General features: G+C 39.0%; 1 protein-coding gene across 4 annotated transcripts in view; it reads left to right on the plus strand.

The window, feature by feature from the left end:
• SACS (sacsin molecular chaperone) overlaps window positions 1-18,299 on the plus strand; it is a 290,289-nt gene that overhangs the window by 258,204 nt on the left and 13,786 nt on the right. For 3 of the 4 annotated variants that reach the window (XM_053708508.1, XM_053708507.1, XM_053708509.1), the window contains 4 exons: window positions 4,691-4,837; window positions 12,019-13,501; window positions 15,426-15,517; window positions 17,138-17,164. In XM_053708508.1, coding sequence (XP_053564483.1) covers window positions 4,691-4,837; window positions 12,019-13,501; window positions 15,426-15,517; window positions 17,138-17,164 — 1,749 coding nt within the window. The remainder of the gene's footprint in view (window positions 1-4,690; window positions 4,838-12,018; window positions 13,502-15,425; window positions 15,518-17,137; window positions 17,165-18,299) is intronic. The other variant, XM_053708510.1, reaches the window with a different exon arrangement.

Here is an 18,299-nt window from a genome sequence, read left to right on the forward strand (position 1 = left end):
CTTCTGTTAGATGGCGAACATTATTAAGAATGAATGGGACAGGATTGGATTCCTTTTCCCCCTCTTCTTCCTTTAAGAAATTGTTCCCGGTCCTGGACACTCAATGGAGTTGTGGGGTTCCGTCCCTAAAAAGGATGGCGCTATCTTCACCCTTGCTAAACATACTGCTATCTTGCTTGAGGTTAGCTCTTCGTTTAAAGAGCCCATGGATAAAAGATGGAAACTCTGTTAAGAAAGATGTTTCAACAGACGGGATATTTGTTTCAACTGGCGGTGTTTGTTGCTGCGGTTGCTGGAGAAACTACCTACGGGTGCGACTCCTTAAAGGATTTAATCGGGGTAGAGAGGTCCCCTCAACGTTATTCAGAAAAGAATTACGGCCTTGAGGGTTGCTAATTCTTTTATCTGTGATGCTATTAAGCAGATTATTCGCCTGAATAAGAACTAGTCTAAGGGACAATTTTCATTCTTTTCATTCTGATAAAGCCCATTGTCAGCAGTCCTCCGCTAAGCCAGAGCAAACCAAGAGCTCTTGGAAGCCGGCTCAGTCCTGGAATAAATCCAAGCAGAGAAAGAAGCCCGTTGAGTCTAAGTCGGCATGAATGGGCTTTCCCCGGTCCTCTTCTGGATCGTGTAGGGGGCAAACTGACGCTCTTTTCAGCCGCTTGGTTCAGGGACATGCAGGATCCATGGGTCCTGTAGGTCATAGCTCAGGGTTACAAGATAGGTTTCAAGTCTCGGCCACGCAGGGGCAGAGTCCTCCTCTCAAACCTGTCTTCCTGACCAGTAAAGAGGGAAGCATTTCTGGGGTGTGTACAGGCTCTGTCCTCTTAGGAGTTATTATCCTGGTGCCTATAGCAGAGAGAGGTTTGGGATACTATTCAAACCTTTTCGTGGTCCTAAAGAAGGAACTTTCTGTCCGATTGTTTACCTAAAGTGCTTAAACAAGTTTTTATATGTCCCCTCATTCAAGATGGAGACAATGATGTCCATTCTTCTCCTCGTTTGAGATGGGCAGTTCATGACCATGATAGATCTGAAGGATGCCACTTTCACGTACCAATCCTCAAGGACCACTTCCAGTTCCTAAGGTTTGCGTTCCTGGACCAGCAATTCCAGTTTATTACACTTCCGTTGGGTCTAGCTACGGCTCCAAGAAATTTTTTAGAAGAGTGGACCATTTGTAAACTCTCCTCTGTCTTCTTCGATCCCATGGATGGAAGATAAATCTAGAGAGAGTTCTCTTATATCAAGTACCAGGGTAGACTCCATAGACTTAAGAATATATCTAACAGACCAGAGACATTGCAAGCTAGCTTTAACATGTCTTGCCCTCCAGACCTCCTTAAGGCCATCTGTGGCTCGGTGTGTGGAGGTGATTGGTCTCATGGTGTCCAGCATGGACATCATTCCATTTGCCAGGTTTCACCTCAGACTGTTGCAACTGCACATGCTGAAGCAGTGAAACGGCAATTATTCGGATATGTCTCAAAAGATTTCTCTGGACAACTGATCAAGAGAATCACTTTCTTGGTGGTTTTGTCCAGATCTCTTGTCCTGAGGGACGTCTGTCTTAAGACAATCCTGTGTGATTGTGACTATGGATGCAATTCACAGCACAGAACCTATGGACTCAGGAGGAAAGCTCCCTCCCGATCTCATTTTGGAACTTCGGCAATATACAATGCTCTGAAGGCTTGGCCTCTGCTGGGTTTGTCCCAGTTTATCAGATTCCTTAGCTTGGTGGCTTACATCAACCATCAGGGGGGAACGAGAAGCCTTTTTTCATCTGTTCACATTTCTGTACTTTTTACCCAGGGGTAATGATACCCTATTGAACCTAAATAAAGTTTTGAAATTTTACCCTCTACTCTGGTGCTCCTGTAAAATATTTTTTGTGGTTTGAACTCTTTATGGCCAACAGTGAGCACAGGTACTGGGCATAACTGTGGAGGAAGTGCTTTACACTGCATTTGACTGTTTCCTCTCAAGGGGCTATTGGGAACACTGCGGATCACCGGCAAGTGGTGCCAGGAAAAGACAGAGGATACCCAGGCACCCATTGAAAGGAGGTGACCACACCGACAGGATACCTTTGCACTTGTTTACAGCATCTGGGTCTTAAAGGTATTTTACTCAGAAACCAGGAAGTGGTGAGTCACTTTGAATTCTAATTTTGTCCCATAGATGTCTGTTTGTGCTACCCCTGATAACTGAATTGTGGGGGTTGATTGGGGTAACTCCCTCATTATTCACATATATCACTCGTTTAAATGCAGTATGTAGCTAAAACTTGTTAATATTTGATCACGGATTATAGTGCACACACCCGACCTGTTCCTTTTTCCCTGATTGTTTGTGGGAACTAGAAGCTCCCTAGCTATGAGGGAAGTATCTCGGATTCTGGAGTGGGCGGAGACCCACACCTGTTCGCTGTCAGTGATCCACATTCCGGGTGTGGACAACTGGGAAGCGGATTTCCTCAGCAGACAATCATTTCATCCGGGGGAATGGTCTCTCCATCCCAAAGTGTTTGCGGAGATTTGCAAAAGGAAGATCTTATGACGTCTTAATACCAAGCTACCCAGATATGGGTCGAGGTACAGGGATCCTCAGGCGGAGCTAACAGAGGCATTATCAGTGCCTTGGAGGTTCAATCTAATTTATATTTTCCAGCCATTTACCACTACTTACTTGTGTAGTGGCTCGAATCAAGCAAGAGCAGGCGTCAGTGATACTGATTGCTCCGTCTTGGCCACGAAGGATATGGTTTGCGGCTCTAGTGGGGATGTCCTCATCTCCTCCGTGGAAGTTACCATTTTGCAGGGATTTGCTGACCAAGGTCTCTATGTTCATCAATGTCTAGATTCTCTGAGGCTGACTGCGTGGGGATTGAATGCTTAGCCCTAGCCAAAAGAGGGTTTTCTGAGAGAGTTATGTTTACTCTCATTCTAGCTCGTAAGCTGGATGCTCGTCGCATTTATCATAAAGTGTGGAGGACCTACTTATTCTGTTCTCCAGGATGAACTGGAGAAGGGCTTTTCTGCTTGTCCGCTGATGGGACACATTTCGGCCCTGTCTGTGTCACTGCACAAGAGGTTCGCTGAGCTTCCAGATATGCAGTCATTTGTTAAGACTCTGCTAGGATCAGACCTGTGTTTAGATCTACTGCTCCTCCTTGGAGTTTAAATCTTGTTCTTAAAGTTTTGCTATGGGCTTCGTTGGAGCCTATGCATTAAGTAGACATTAAATTGTTGTCTTGGAAGGTTCCTTTTCTACTGGCTTTTGCTTCTGCGCGCATAGTATCTGTGATTGCTGCCTTGCAATGCGTCCCTCCTTATCTGGCTTTTCATGCTGATAAGGCTGTTTTAGGAACCAAGTTAGGTTTTCTTCCTAAGGTTGTGTCAATTCGCAACATCAATCAAGAGATTGTGGTTCCTTTCTTATGTCCTAATCCTTCTTCGTCGAAGGGACGTTTACAACATAATTCTGGATGTAGTTTGCGCCTTGAAGTTCTATCTTCAGGCCACGAAGGAATTTAGACAAACTTCTTTCTCTGTTTGTTCTCTTTTCCGGGAAGCGTGGGGGTCAGAGAGTTTTTTCGACTTCCTTATCTTTTTGGCTGAGGGGTGTCATCCGTTTAGCATAGAGATTTAGGATTACGGCTCATTCTACGAGAGCAGTGGTTTCCTCTTGGGCCTTCAAAAATGAGGCCTCTATGGATCAGATTTGTAAGGCGGATACCTGCTACTCCTTACCTACTTTTTCCAAACTTTACAAGTTTGATACTTATACTTCTGCTAAAGCAGCCTTCGGAAGAAGGGTTTTGCAGACTGTGGTGCCCTCAGATTAGGGTCCGCCTCTTATTTTTCCCTCCCGTTAGCATTCCGTGTACTCTAGAGCTTGGGTATATGTTTCCCACAAGTATGGAATGCAGCTGTGGACTCTTCCCATATTAAGAAGGAAAACTTAAATTTTGCTTACCAGATAATTTCCTTTCCTTCTGCATGGGAAGAGTCCACAGCTCCTGCCCGTGTTCTCCGATGGGCGGCCCTAAATATAAATGTATTCTTCTGGCACCTTTTTCACCATGATATTTCTCCTACTGTTCCTTGTTCCCTCTGCAGAATGACTGGGGTTATGAGGAAGTGGGGGAGGTATTTAAGCCTTTGGCTGGGGTGTCTTTGCCTCCTCCTGGTGGCCAGGTTCAGTATTTCCCACAAGTAAGGAATGCAGCTGTGGACTCTTCCCATACAGAAGGAAAGAAAATTATCTGGTAAGCATACTTTAAGTTATTTGTTTATAAATAAATTGAACATTTTCCGTTCTGAAAACATTTTTGCAATATGAAATATTCGCTTTTTCATATACACTTTTCGAGGACGTCATGGGCTTTGTTTGTTTGTTTTTGTTTGTTTTTTCTGTTTGTCTTCTCCATTGACTTCTTTGGGGAATAGGAGAACGCGCACGCGGTTTGGCCGTTTGGATTACGCATCTTAACGTGTGCGCAAAATAAGTTACTTTACAACTTGTAAAGCTGCGCAACCCCAAATGCGAATAAGCCATAACGTGTGCTGGTGTTCTGCAACTGATTTGCTGAGCGACTTGTAATCTTGCCCTTTGTGTTTTTTAACTATTATAATTTATAGTATTCTCACACTTCCCTTGATTTACCAATACCATTAATTAGGACCAGCACTTTATGTGTACAACAATGCCGTATTTACTCATGAAGACTGGCATGGGATCCAAGAGATTGCTAGAAGTAGGAAAAAAGATGATCCACTCAAGGTTGGAAGATTTGGCATTGGGTTTAATTCTGTTTATCACATAACAGGTAATGTACATTTTTGTTATGGTTTCCTTTTTTTTAGTTTTTAAATAACATGAAACTTTTCAGATAGATTATACAATTTGTGAACAACTTTTCAATTTACTTCTGTTATCTAATGTGCTTCATTGTTTTGTATCCTTTGTTGAAGGAGCAACAATGCACTATTGGGAGCTAGCTGAAAGCCAATGACAGCCACCAATCAGCAGCTTCTGATGCCTAGGTATACTTTTGAACAAAGGATACAAAGAGAACAAAACTACTTAGATAATAGAAATACATTAGGAATGTATCTAAAATTGCATGATATTTTTAAATCATGTAAGAAGATATTTGGGTTTCATGTCTCTTTAAATGTGATAATTATCTGTATGTTATAGTAACATGATATTTATGACTCTACAGCGGTGTTGAGTAGAATCTGGGTGGATCCCAAACTTCTCATGATTTATTCTTTGAATGTAAATCTTAAAAGTACAATCAACTTAAATGTAGTTCCTCATGAAGGTCTAGATAACAAGTGACATACAATAAATATCAGTGCTATTGTGTGTTAACATCTCTCAAGCGCATTATTTGTGTGCATAATACAAGTGCTTGAGTGATAGTCTCAGGTGCGGTAACATTTTCTTGTCCACTAGTGCGGGTTCGATAAATCCTTCACATATTAGACTTCTATGGGGGCGCAGTAAAACTCATGTTGGATGCTGCTTGAGTTCTAAGCCAATGATGTGCTAAGCCGAGGGAGCGCAAGCACTGCGGTTCTTCAGTGTGTTTCTGGGCTTTACTATTATTATAATGGTTTAATTCAGGTCTCAAAAAGCTCAAGATTTTACACTGGTATTTTGGATTGCACTTGAGCACTTAAAGGGACAGTCTACTTGAAATTTGTTATTGTTTAAAAAGATAGATAATCCCTTTATTACCCATTTCCCAGCTTTGCATAACCAACACGGTTATATTAATATACTTTTTACCTCTGTGATTACCTTGTATCTAAGCCTCTGCAGACTGCCCCCTTATTTCAGTTCTTTTGAAAGACTTGCATTTTAGCCAACCAGTGCTGACTCATAAATAACTCCACGGGAGTGAGCACAATGTTATCTGTACGGTACACATGAGCTAACACTGTCTAGCTGTGAAAAACTGTAAAAATACACTGATATAAAAGGTGGCCTTCAAGGGCTTAGAAATTAGCATATAAACCTACCTAGGTTTAGCTTTCAACAAAGAATACCAAGCGAACAAAGAAAATGTGATGATAAAAGTAAATTGGAAAGTTGTTTAAAACTGCATGCCCTGTCTGTATCATGAAAGTTTAATTTTAACTAGACTGTCCCTTTAACTCACCACTTGTAATTTGAGCACAATGACCATGCTAATAGCAATCCATGCGCTATTCATTTTAAAAAAATGTAAAGCACGAGACCAAGCGCTAGATAACGCACCCTACAGATTGTGCTGCACTGGTAATCTGGCATATTCTGCATACTGAAAAAACCTCATGGTTTATTGTGTCTGCTTTTAGATCTGAAAACTGTATTTTTACACTCCCCAGGGAAAATAAAAAAAAGCTAAAGTACGTTCTGTGGTATTCAAAACATGCTGCACAGAGATTGCTTATGTGCATGAGCTCATCTGTCTATCTACCTATCTATCTATATGTCAATAATTAGCTACCGCAAAGGAAATAAAACAAACAATACTCAAGAGTGATCTGAATGGGTGTCCCTGTAAAGCAAAGCAAGTATTGTTAACAAAATGACAATATTAAAGGGGCATGAAACCAACATTTTTTTCTTTCATGATTCAGATAGAGAATGTGATTTTAAACAACTTTCCAATTTACTTCTATTATCTAATATGTTTTATTGTTTTGGTATCCTTTGTTGAAAAATAAACCTAGGTAGGCTCAGGAGTTGATGATTAGTGGTTGAACATATATGCCTCATGTTATTGGCTCACCCAATGCTTTCAGCTAGTTAGCAAAGAACTAAATCAAATAATTTGTAAGATTTGGCCTGTGAGTCTTATATTGCATATTTGGATTTTGAAATGCAAAGTTGTAATTGGTTTAACAAGGCACAGTAGATTATTGAGGCCTCTCTCAGGTAATGGGTGTACAGATCATTGCCAGCAGTTAGGTAATCTTCTGGTGTTTATATCATGCTTCTTAAACCCCAGTCTTGAAAGCTCACTAGAATAACAGATTTTCATGCTGTCTGAAGTATAGCACAAGTGCTTAGTAATTGTAGTTATTTAACTTGTTTTTATCCAAGTTAACCCTAAAAATCTGTCCTGTTTGTGATTCCAGAGTACTGTAGTGGGAAAACGCTGGTCTATAATGTGTTTGTGCTCAAAACTGTTTCTAAAGAAAAAAAACAATAATGAACAGCAGAGGGCACTTCTTTAAAATATACTGGTAGATACTATACTTTTAATACAAATTAAATTCAAATTAAGATGAGCGTAATATTTCAAAGAGAAGAAAACTTTCACCATAAATTCTCTTTCCTTAAAAGGACATCCATTTAAAGAAAAATGCTGATATGTTCTTGATATGCTGTGCACCCAACTTGTTCCTTGGCCATTCCAGTTAAGGCTCAGGCATATGTGCCTGTATCATCATCTGGAGAGGCACTTGGATGTTTCTGAAACAGAACTTTGACTATTTAAAAAAAAAAAAAAAGGTAAAACATATAGCCTAAATTAAAAGTGGAGCGATTTTGATAGCACAGGGTTAGCTATCATTATCGCTAGACCACGCTAAAAAAGCATGCATATTAATATTACAAGTCCATGGTAAAACTGAATAACCAAAAGAGGTTTAGCGTGAACGACATCCCTTTAGCGTACCCTTTACACATGTAAAACATTAAAATAAAGTACACACATATGTAAACATATTTAATATAAAATATGTTTACTATAGAAACAAATGTTAAAAAAGGGGTTTAAAATGGATATGGTATATGTCAAGGTGTTTGACTGGGAAGGGCTCAAAAGTGTGTATATGGCTAAGTATTTGTTTGTGTGTATACATGTGTATTTATGTGTTTATATGTATAAATATGCATGTCCACTCTCAAACTGGACTGGGTACACATCCCATGACCCTGCAACATGCTCAGCCCTGGGTGCTATAGCACTCTCAGAAAACTGTGCTGTCTCCAGAGTCACAGGCAGTCAACCCCAGACAAGCCTGGGTGCAAGGCCCATAGGGAAAATTACAAAATAAATTAATACAACACACAGAGAAAGTCCAGCACTCGCTTACAAACTCTCAGCTAAGATTTAAAGCAAAACTGGAAGAGTTAGTTACCGCATCTGGCCAAATGTCGTCATGGAGGAGTGGAAGAGGACTCCAGTGACAACCTGTGAATCTCTGGTGAACTCCATGCCCAAGAGGGTTAAGGCAGTGCTGCAAAATAATGATGGCCACACAAAATATTGACACTTCGGGACCAATTTGTACATTTCCACTTAGGGGTGTACTCACTTTTGTTGCCAACAGTTTAGACATTAATGACTGTGTGTTGAGTTATTTTGAGGGGACAGCAAATTTACACTGTTATACAGGCTGTACATTCACTTCTTTACATTGTAACAACGTGTAATTTCTTCAGTGTTGTCACATAAAAATAAAATATTTACAAAAATGTGAGGGGTGTACTCACTTTTGTGAGATACTGTGTATATATATACACTGTATATATATATATATATATATATATATATATATATATATATATACACTGTATATATATATATATATATATATATATAACACACAGAGAAAGTCCACAAACTCTCAGCTAAGATTAAAAGATTAAAAACTGGAAGAGTTAGTTACCGCATCTGGCCAAATGGGACAAGCCCAGGTACCACATCAAGGTCTCTTCCAAAACCTGGGTCCCTAATACAGCCATACAAATGCAAGCTCTCAATCAAACAAACTGGGAACAAGTCAGGGTTCACAGACTTATGTAATTTCCCTAGACTGTGTACCCAGTCCAGTTTGCACTCTCAAACTGGACTGGGTACACATCCTATGACCCTGCAACATGCTCAGCCCTGGGTGCTGTAGCACTCTCAGGAAACTGTGCTGTCTCCAGAGTCATGGGCTTGTCCCATTTGGCCAGATGCGGTAACTAACTCTTCCAGTTTTGCTTTTAATATTAGCTGAGAGTTTGTAAGCGAGTGCTGGACTTTCTCTGTGTGTTGTATTAATTTATTTTGTAATTTTCCCTATGGGCCTTGCACCCAGGCTTGTCTGGGGTTGACTGCCTATGACTCTGGAGACAGCACAGCTTCCTGAGAGTGCTATAGCACCCAGGGCTGAGCATGTTGCAGGGTCATGGGATGTGTACCCAGTCCAGTTTGAGAGTGCAGTCCCCTTTCGTGTTTTGTATATGTCTACGGAGATTACATAAGTCTGTGAACCCTGACTTGTTCCCAGTTTGTTTGATTGAGAGCTTGCATTTGTATGGCTGTATTAGGTACCCAGGTTTTGGAAGAGACCTTGATGTGGTACCTGGGCTTGTCCCATTTGGCCAGATGCGGTAACTAACTCTTCCAGTTTTGCTTTTAATCTTAGCTGAGAGTTTGTAAGCGAGTGCTGGACTTTCTCTGTGTGTTGTATTAATTTATTTTGTAATTTTCCCCTCACATTTTTGTAAATATTTTATTTTTATGTGACAGCACTGAAGAAATGACACTTTGTTACAATGTAGAGAAGTGAATGTACAGCGTGTATAACAGTGTAAATTTGCTGTCCCCTGAAAATAACTCAACACACAGCCATTAATGTCTAAACTGTTGGCAACAAAAGTGAGTACACCCCTAAGAGGAAATGTCCGAATTGGTCCCGAAGTGTCAAAACTTTGTGGTGCCACCATTATTTTGCAGCACTGCCTTAACCCTCTTGGGCATGGAGTTCACCAGAGCTTCACAGGTTGCCACTGCAGTCCTCTTCCACTCCTCCATGACGACAACACAAAGCGCTTCCCCACCATCCTTTTGAGGAGGCCTTACAGATGCTCAATAGGGTTTAGGTCTGGAGACATGCTTGGCCAGTCCATCACCTTTACCCTCAGCTTCTTTAGCAAGGCAGTGGTCGTCTTGGAGGTGTGTTTGGGGTCTTTATCATGTTGGAATACTGCCCTGCGGCCCAGTCTCCGAAGGGAGGGGATCATGCTCTGCTTCAGTATGTCACAGTACATGTTGGCACTCATGGTTCCCTCAATGAACTGTAGCTCCCTAGAGCTGGCAGCACTCATGCAGGACCAGACCATGACACCCCCACCTCCATGCTTCACTGTAGGCAAGACACATTTGTCTTTGTACTCATAACCTGGTTGCCGCTACACACGCTTGACACCATCTGAACCAAATAAGTTTATCTTGGTCTCATCAGACCACAGGACATGGTTCCAGTAATCCATGTCCTTAGTCTGCTTGTCTTCAGCAAACTGTTTGTGGGCTTTCTTGTGCATCATCTTAAGAAGAGACTTCCTTCTGGGATGACAGCCATGCAGACCAATTTGATGCAGTGTGGGGTGTATGGTCTGAGTGCTGACAGGCTGACCCTCCACCCCTCCAACCTTTGCAGCAATGGTGGCAGCACTCATACGTCTATTTCCCAAAGACAACCTCTGGATATGATGCTGAGCACGTGCACTCAACTTCTTTGGTCGACCATAGCGAGGCATCTTCTAAGTGGAACCTGTCCTGTGAAACCGCTGTATGGTCTTGCCCACCATGCTGCAGCTCAGTTTCAGGGTCTTGGCAATCTTTTTATAGCCTAGGCCATCTTTATGTAGAGCAACAATTCCTTTTTTTCAGATTCTCAGAGAGTTCTTTGCAATGAGGTGCAATGTTGAACTTCCAGTGACCAGTATATGAGAGTGTGAGAGGGATAACACCAAATTTAACACACCTGCTCCCCATTCACACCTGAGACCTTGTAACACTAACGAGTCACATGACACCGGGGAGGAAAAATGGCTAATTGGGCCCAATTTGGACATTTCCACTTAGGGGTGTACTCACTTTTGTTGCCAACGGTTTAGACATTAATGGATGTGTGTTGAGTTTTTTTGAGGGGACAGCAAATTTACACTGTTATACAGGCTGTACACTCACTACTTTACATTGTAGCAAAGTGTCATTTCTTCAGTGTTGTCACATGAAAAGATATAATAAAATGTTTACAAAAATGTGAGGGGTGTGCTCACTTTTGTGAGATACTGTATACATATATATATATATATATATATATATATACTGTGTATATATATATATATATACACACACACACACACACACAAACTTTTGAGTTCTTTCCAGTCAAACACATTGAATTATGCAAAATAAATGTTAAATAAATTGAATGTTCTTATGTTGTTGTTTTTTTATAGAAATACTATATGAATCTATATATTCATATTATATATTCATATTTATAGAAATATATATTTAAAAATAAAAGAAACATTTTCTTCTAAGTGAAGAATGTAGTATTTATATTATTCTTGATGCACCTTTGGCTTTAGCGCACTTGTCTTAGGACACTTTCGGGTAAGTGCTTGAGTGAAAGCCAGAAGAAGCTTTTTTAGTGCGCCACACAGAAGTCTATGAGGAAAGGGAGTTAGTGCGGTTGCATTATCCGACCTCCAGATGTAAGTGTGCTTGAGTCTTTTGCTGTAGCGATAACTTTCAACTTGCAATACCAGCGCAAACATAGGAGCGCTATTTATTTACCTGGGTAAAGTGCTAAAATGTTTGCGCTCCACTTGTAACCTAGCCTTAAAGAAAAAAAGGGAATTTAGTTTAAAAATAAAGGGTTGATCACAAGTTTTTAAAAAGTTTAATGTTTGTTTTACAAAATGTACCATTAAAGTCTATGTTATATCCTTTTAAATTCAAGATTCATTGAGGATTCAGAGCACAATATATTTTTATTTTTATCAGTAATGTCCATTTGAAAAAAAAATATTACACTCAACTATAGTACTTATATTGTCCATCCAAATGTGTAGGCCTTATTATGTCATTCTGTGTTGATTGATAACAACTGTATGTGTGTGTGTGTTTGTATGTGTGCACTTATTGTCTCTATAGTTAGAACATTTCATAATGGGTTTATGTCGTTATTAACGAATGTATGTTTTTTTTTCTGTTCATAGATGTTCCAAGTATTTTCAGTGGTGATCAGATTGGAATGTTGGATCCTCATGAGATACTTTTTGGACGGCATGAATCAGGCCAGTGTTGGAACATAAAAGAAGAAAGTAAAGAAATAAATGAACTTACGGACCAGTTTGCTCCATTTATTGGCATTTTTGGGTGCACCAAGGAAAGTTTTGCAAAGGGCTTTTTTCCAGGGACATTTTTTAGGTTTCCACTACGTGTCCAACCTTCCTTATTAAGTAACAATGTGTATAACAAAGAAAAAGTTATTGAGCTGTATGAATCCTTTAAAGCAGATGCTGACACTGTTCTCCTTTTCCTAAAAAGTGTCCAGAAGGTGTCTTTGCATGTTCGAGAGGCAGACGGAACTGAAAAGGTTCTATTTCGAGTTACTGCAAGTGAAAACAAATCACTTAAACACGACAGGCCCAATTCCATCAAAATCCTTGGATCAGCTATTGAAGGATACTGCAAAAGAGTTCCAAGCAACAGTATAACATGTGTATCATATCATGTAAGCATTGTTGTAGAGGATGAAAGTGTCAAGGAAACCCAGACATCTTCTTGGTTGGTTTGTAATAGTGTTGGAGGCAGGGGTATCTGCAATGAATTAGATTGCCTCGCTGATGATTTAAAATTTGTTCCAACAATCGGAATTGCCATGCCTTTGTGCAACAGTGAGGATAAAATAGGAGCTGAATCTGAATTTACCGGTAGAGCTTTTTGCTTTCTTCCTTTACCTCCTGGTGAAGAAAGCAAAACAGGTCTTCCTGTCCATGTAAGTGGGTTCTTTGGTTTAACTGACAATCGTAGGAGCATAAAATGGCGAGAACTGGATCAGTGGCGTGATCCTGCTGCTTTATGGAATGAGCTGCTTGTAAAAAATGTGGTTCCAAAAGCATATGCCACACTTATTATGGAAGCTATTAAAAGAATGGAAACAGAAAAAAATTCAGATTTTCCTCTTTCAGTTGAGAGCATCTACAGCGTGTGGCCTGATGTGGGCAAAATAAGGAATAACTGGAAACCTGTGGTAGAACCTCTGCTAAAAGAACTCTTCCAAAATGCAGTTATATACACTTCCAGGAACTGCTGGCTAAATGAAGCAGAGGTAAACTTCACAGAGATAGATGAGAGTAAACCGTATGCAAAAACTATCCTGAACTACCTCCAAAATTCAGGTACTCACATTGCTAAAGTACCGGATCATGTAGCTGCAGCATTCCAAGTTCCAAGTAACAGTTCCAGACAGGTGAAGAAGGTTAGTCCTGCACTTTTGCGTCAGGTGTTAAGGAAATGTGGACACCGGGGACCCGCAGAGGAGAAACTTCACATCCTTGAATTTGTTCTTAGTGATAATTGCTACAGTGATCTTATTGGGCTTGAACTGCTTCCTTTACAAAATGGAAAATTCATTCCTTTCTCCTCATCTGTATCAGATAAAGATATTATCTACATAACTTCAGAGGAGTACCCCAGGTAAAATTTTATCACTGTGGGCTAATTATGAGTGGAGCGGTAGTTTGCACATCCACTCGTGCATTAACTTTGATAGACGTATGCTTTTTGTATGGGTAATGCACATATTACAAGTTAAAATTAAAAAGTTTTTATGTGAGTGGTAACCCGAGGCATCTCCTACTATATTGAGCAGATCGATGGAGATTCTGGCTTCCTCCAATCATTGCGTGCCCCTTTGGCGTCCAGCTCGTGGTACACACAACGTTTGGAGGAAGCCAGATTCACCATCAATATGCTAAATACAGTAGGTGATGCGGGCGGAGGATTGGCAGCCTGTTTTCCATAACACAATTGTATTTTGAAAAAAAAGCATCATTGTAAAGTTTAATGAATTAAAGTGCCCTTGTTTTTAAGATTATTTTTTATAGAAACCCAGGTAATAATTCCTTAAACTTTAGGTAATAGTTCCTTAAACTTTATACAATCCCTTTAAAGGGACATTAAACCCTAAATACATGCTAGATATAATTATGTATTCAAAGAAAAGATTAGTCCATGACTAACATGTAGATGTATTTTTTAAAGTTTCATTAGTTGTTTAAAAAGTGACAAAATAAGTGTAAAGTTTTAGTGTCTATAAAACACTGGGAGCTGCCATGTTGTAACTTGTGTTACCTTCTCTGCTGTGGCCAATTAGGGACAGTTATAAATAGGTCACTAGAGTGTGCAGCCAATGGTTGTGCTTGATTTAACAGTGTTCTACACTTCCATTTCTAACAGGAACTGAAAAGCTCACAATTTCAGAGTGGAATTACAGGCAAAGAGGACAAAATAAATAATGAAAGTATATTGCAGAGTTGTTTTATATATACAAGTTATCATTTTATATTACCATCTCAAAGTGTTTAATGTCCCTTTAAGTTGACATCTTTGCTATACAATTATGTTTTATGTAATTTTTGAAAATTAGTTTAACAGACAGATGCATTTTTGAATATTTGCTAAAAAATTTAGTGTAGGACGCCCTCATCTAGTCATGGGTTGGTAGCATGCACGCCTAAATAACTATATGGCAGCAGTTTTGCAAGAATGGTAGCAGTGTGTAACATTGTTAGACATTGGGGCCAATTTGCCAATGTCTGGCGGACATGTTAAGCTGTAACGTATCATATCTGCCAGACATCGCTGAATGCAGACAGCATATGCTGTTGGCATTTAACATTTCACAAGCAGCTCTGGTAAACTGCTTATGCAATGCCGCCCCCTGCAGATTCACGGCCAATAGGCCGCTAGCAAGGGATGTCAATCAACCCTATCGTATAGGATCGGGGCAGATTGATGTCCGCAGCCTCAGAGGCAGCGGAGCAGTTAAGGAGCAGCGGTCTTGAAGGCTCGCATGGAAACAGGGGCATCAGGGGCCATTCGACCCTTGATAAATCGGCCCCATTCTTGCAAAACTGTAGCCATATAGGGAACGATCACAACCCTTTAGAAAGACGTATTTAATGATTTTTAACAGAAAAACACCATTAAAGTCAATGGGAATTACCACAGTGTTCAAAATACATGCATACTCCTAAGCCTACCCCCTACTTTTTAATAAAGGATACCAAGAGAATAAAGGAAATGTTATAATAGAAGTAAATTGAAATCAGACTTAAATTTGTATACTCTATCCAAAAATGAAAGAAACATGTTTACTTTTATGTCCCTTTAATTATTTTATTTAGTTGTTTGCAGATGTATAATAAAATGGCTATGCAGGCATACATGGGGTCAGAATCAAGAAATCAAGAAATATGAACTAAAGAGCTTGATTAGAGAGGATTTCAGCTAACTATTATGTAAAATCCTTGTATTAGTAACAATATGAAAACCAGAATGAAAAAAAACACTATTTTTGAGGAAAATAGAAATCTTCTTAATTTTTTTTTTTCTTGAGAACTCTGTTCCCTGGTCTGGAAGGACGACTACTGTCTGAGAACCTGAAGCCAGAAATTCTGTCTGCTTTGAAGGAAGCTTCAAAAGCTCGAGGTAATTGTGCGTGTTCATGTCTCATGTTACAGCATTTCCATATCAACTTCTTTTTCTTCCACTGCAAATGTTTAGCTCACGTGTGTCATGTTTTTTTCTTGTGTTTTGCTATGACATCTATCTAAAGGAGGGCTTTTAAAATATTTTACAGTTGTTCGTTATTCCTACAATGAAATGCCACCATTTTTGTTTCTTTGTAAAAAAATGTCCCTCTCATCCAACAGAACTGAGGTAGTTGCCCATAAGAGTTCCATTTTGCATTATAGCAGTATCTGCTGGGTAGTGTGATGGTCTTGTACCACCCTCAGCATACTAAAAACAAAGTTTTATATAAAACCATCTCCGGATTACCGGGTAAGATATAGTAAACTGCATTTACAGCTTCTGACATCTTGTGGTGTAGGCTCGAAACCACAAATTTAGAGAAATAGAAAAAGATCAATAACCCCAAACTCGCTTTTTGGGGGGATTGCCAGGCCATGCTTTTGTGTGATTGGTTGCTATGCAAGATTGCTCTTGTGCAATCTTCAATTTTGCAAAGTGATGCTGCATCGCAGGTGGCGATTGTGGGCAGACATATTATCTGCTTAACATGTCCACCTGGAGCGTGATAAATTTATCTTAATGTGTCCTTTTAGAGGGATACTAGCTGCACATGATTCCTAATACAAGCAGTAATATGCAATTGACAATGTTTAAATGATGTAAAAATTCTTAACATAGTCCCAATCCTAGGCCAGTGTTTTTCAACTCCGCTCCTTAGGGCATCCCAACAGGAGATATTGTCATGATATCTGAACTAGAGCAAAGGTGAAATAATCATCTGATCAGTAACCATGGTTACTCACCTGCTCTCACCCACCAGCTGATTATTTTAACTGTGTTCTAGTTCAGCTATCGTGAAAATCTGGTCTTTTGGTGTACCCTGAGGACTAAAAACAGTTAAAAAACAAAAAACATTGGTCTAAACCAAAAGGCTTCATAAGTGTAGCAGAGGAGACCTAATTATGCTTTCATGCATTATAACATGATCTTTGGTTATTATCTAACCCCTTCTTCTGTTAATTAGCATTTACAGACTTGTTTACATATGCAAAAAATGGGGGGGGGGGTTATCCCAAAAGCTATTTAGTTTAGAAACATATTAGCTAATAATAACATTATAATGCTTTTTTTTAAAGAGCCTTCTTCAATTTCTTTTCATATTGTTAAGTACATCATACCTAAAACTCCTATCTCAATTATATAATTTGTTTTCTAATTAGTGATATTGACCTAAAGTCACCAATTGATTAACCTCTTAAGGACATATGACGGAATTTTTCCGTCATAAAACCATTGAGCAAACTGAAAGCTGTGTCCTTAAAGGGTTAATCAATATTGAAATAATACAACTACCTATGGTACGTGAATGTTTCTTGGCTGGAAATGTTATAAATTTGCAGTTTGTCACACCTTGTGTGTGTTGATATTTGGTATAGCCAATCAGAATCTGTCCTGGGGAATTTATAGTAGCGAATGAACTGAAGGGGCTAAAATGCAGCTTTTATGCTCTTACTTATGGATTAAGTTAAATCAGGTTTGCTGGTTTTCTAAACAGTATAATTTATTACATTATAGCACAGCAGCTCCTATGGGGATGTACAGGTATGTTTGTGGTATGTTTCGCATTTGAAATTTCTTATCAACGTAACAATTCTGTTGCATTTGCATTTTTCTATTGCATACCTGGTTAATCAAGTTAACAGATATGTTTCCAAAATCCAGAATAACTAACCATTTTACAGAGTTTGGTTTAACATTAAATTAATTTATACTGTACATATTGCATATTCTTTAAAATAAATTCTATTGAATTGTATCTGTTTATCTTTCTAATTGATTAATGCATGAATTACAAGTATGACAGAAGAAAAGTACAGATATTGTTTTTTAAGATTTTAAAAACAAAAATATGTTACAAATTGACAAAGAACTAATACTCTCCTTAGTGGTGGACCACTGCCTTCTTACAGTCTCTCCCAAGGGACTGCGGATAATATCTGATTGTGGTTATAGATAGATATCCAGAGTGAATATTTAGGACCTGCACCATCTATAACCACAGTCATGGATTACAAGTAGTAGTTGCTTTTCATTTTCAGAAATCAAATTTTATATTTATAGTATTTGTGGAAACAGAAGCCCTAATATGCCCTATTTCAGAAGTAAAGTGATGTGTGCATGAATGTGTAACGTGGCTAGTAGATATTGCATGTATATGTTTTATGTATTTTGTTTGCTACTTCCAGTAAATAAAGTTATGATATAGAAATTTGATATTATTAAAATCATTTCTAAACATTTTGAAAACTAGTTGAGCCTAGAGAACTAACAGCATAAAGGACTATAAAAGGCATAATACATAGACAATGCAGTAATTTAAATTTAAACAAGCAGTAGATTTTTTTTATGACAAATAAAGTTTTCCTTTCGTTTTCCCACCAACCGTAGCATGACATCTATTAGTCACAAACTTATATAAGAAAACTCTGGCAAATGCTCAGAAGTAGCTGTGCACACTCCTTTTTCTATTGTTTGTTTGGACAAAGAGCTAGTGCAAACAAACAATTGTAAAAGATATTGTTGAAAACACTGCTTCCATATATTGTCAACACAAGTGCATGCCCCTAAGCCTACTTGGCTATGTTCTTTAACAAAGGATACTATAAGAACATAGTAAATTTGATCATGGAAATAAACTGGAACATGTTTTCTTTTTCTTTCTTTTAAATTGCATGCT

This window comes from Bombina bombina, chromosome 3 (genome assembly GCF_027579735.1).
Source record: "Bombina bombina isolate aBomBom1 chromosome 3, aBomBom1.pri, whole genome shotgun sequence".
Lineage (NCBI taxonomy): Eukaryota > Metazoa > Chordata > Amphibia > Anura > Bombinatoridae > Bombina > Bombina bombina.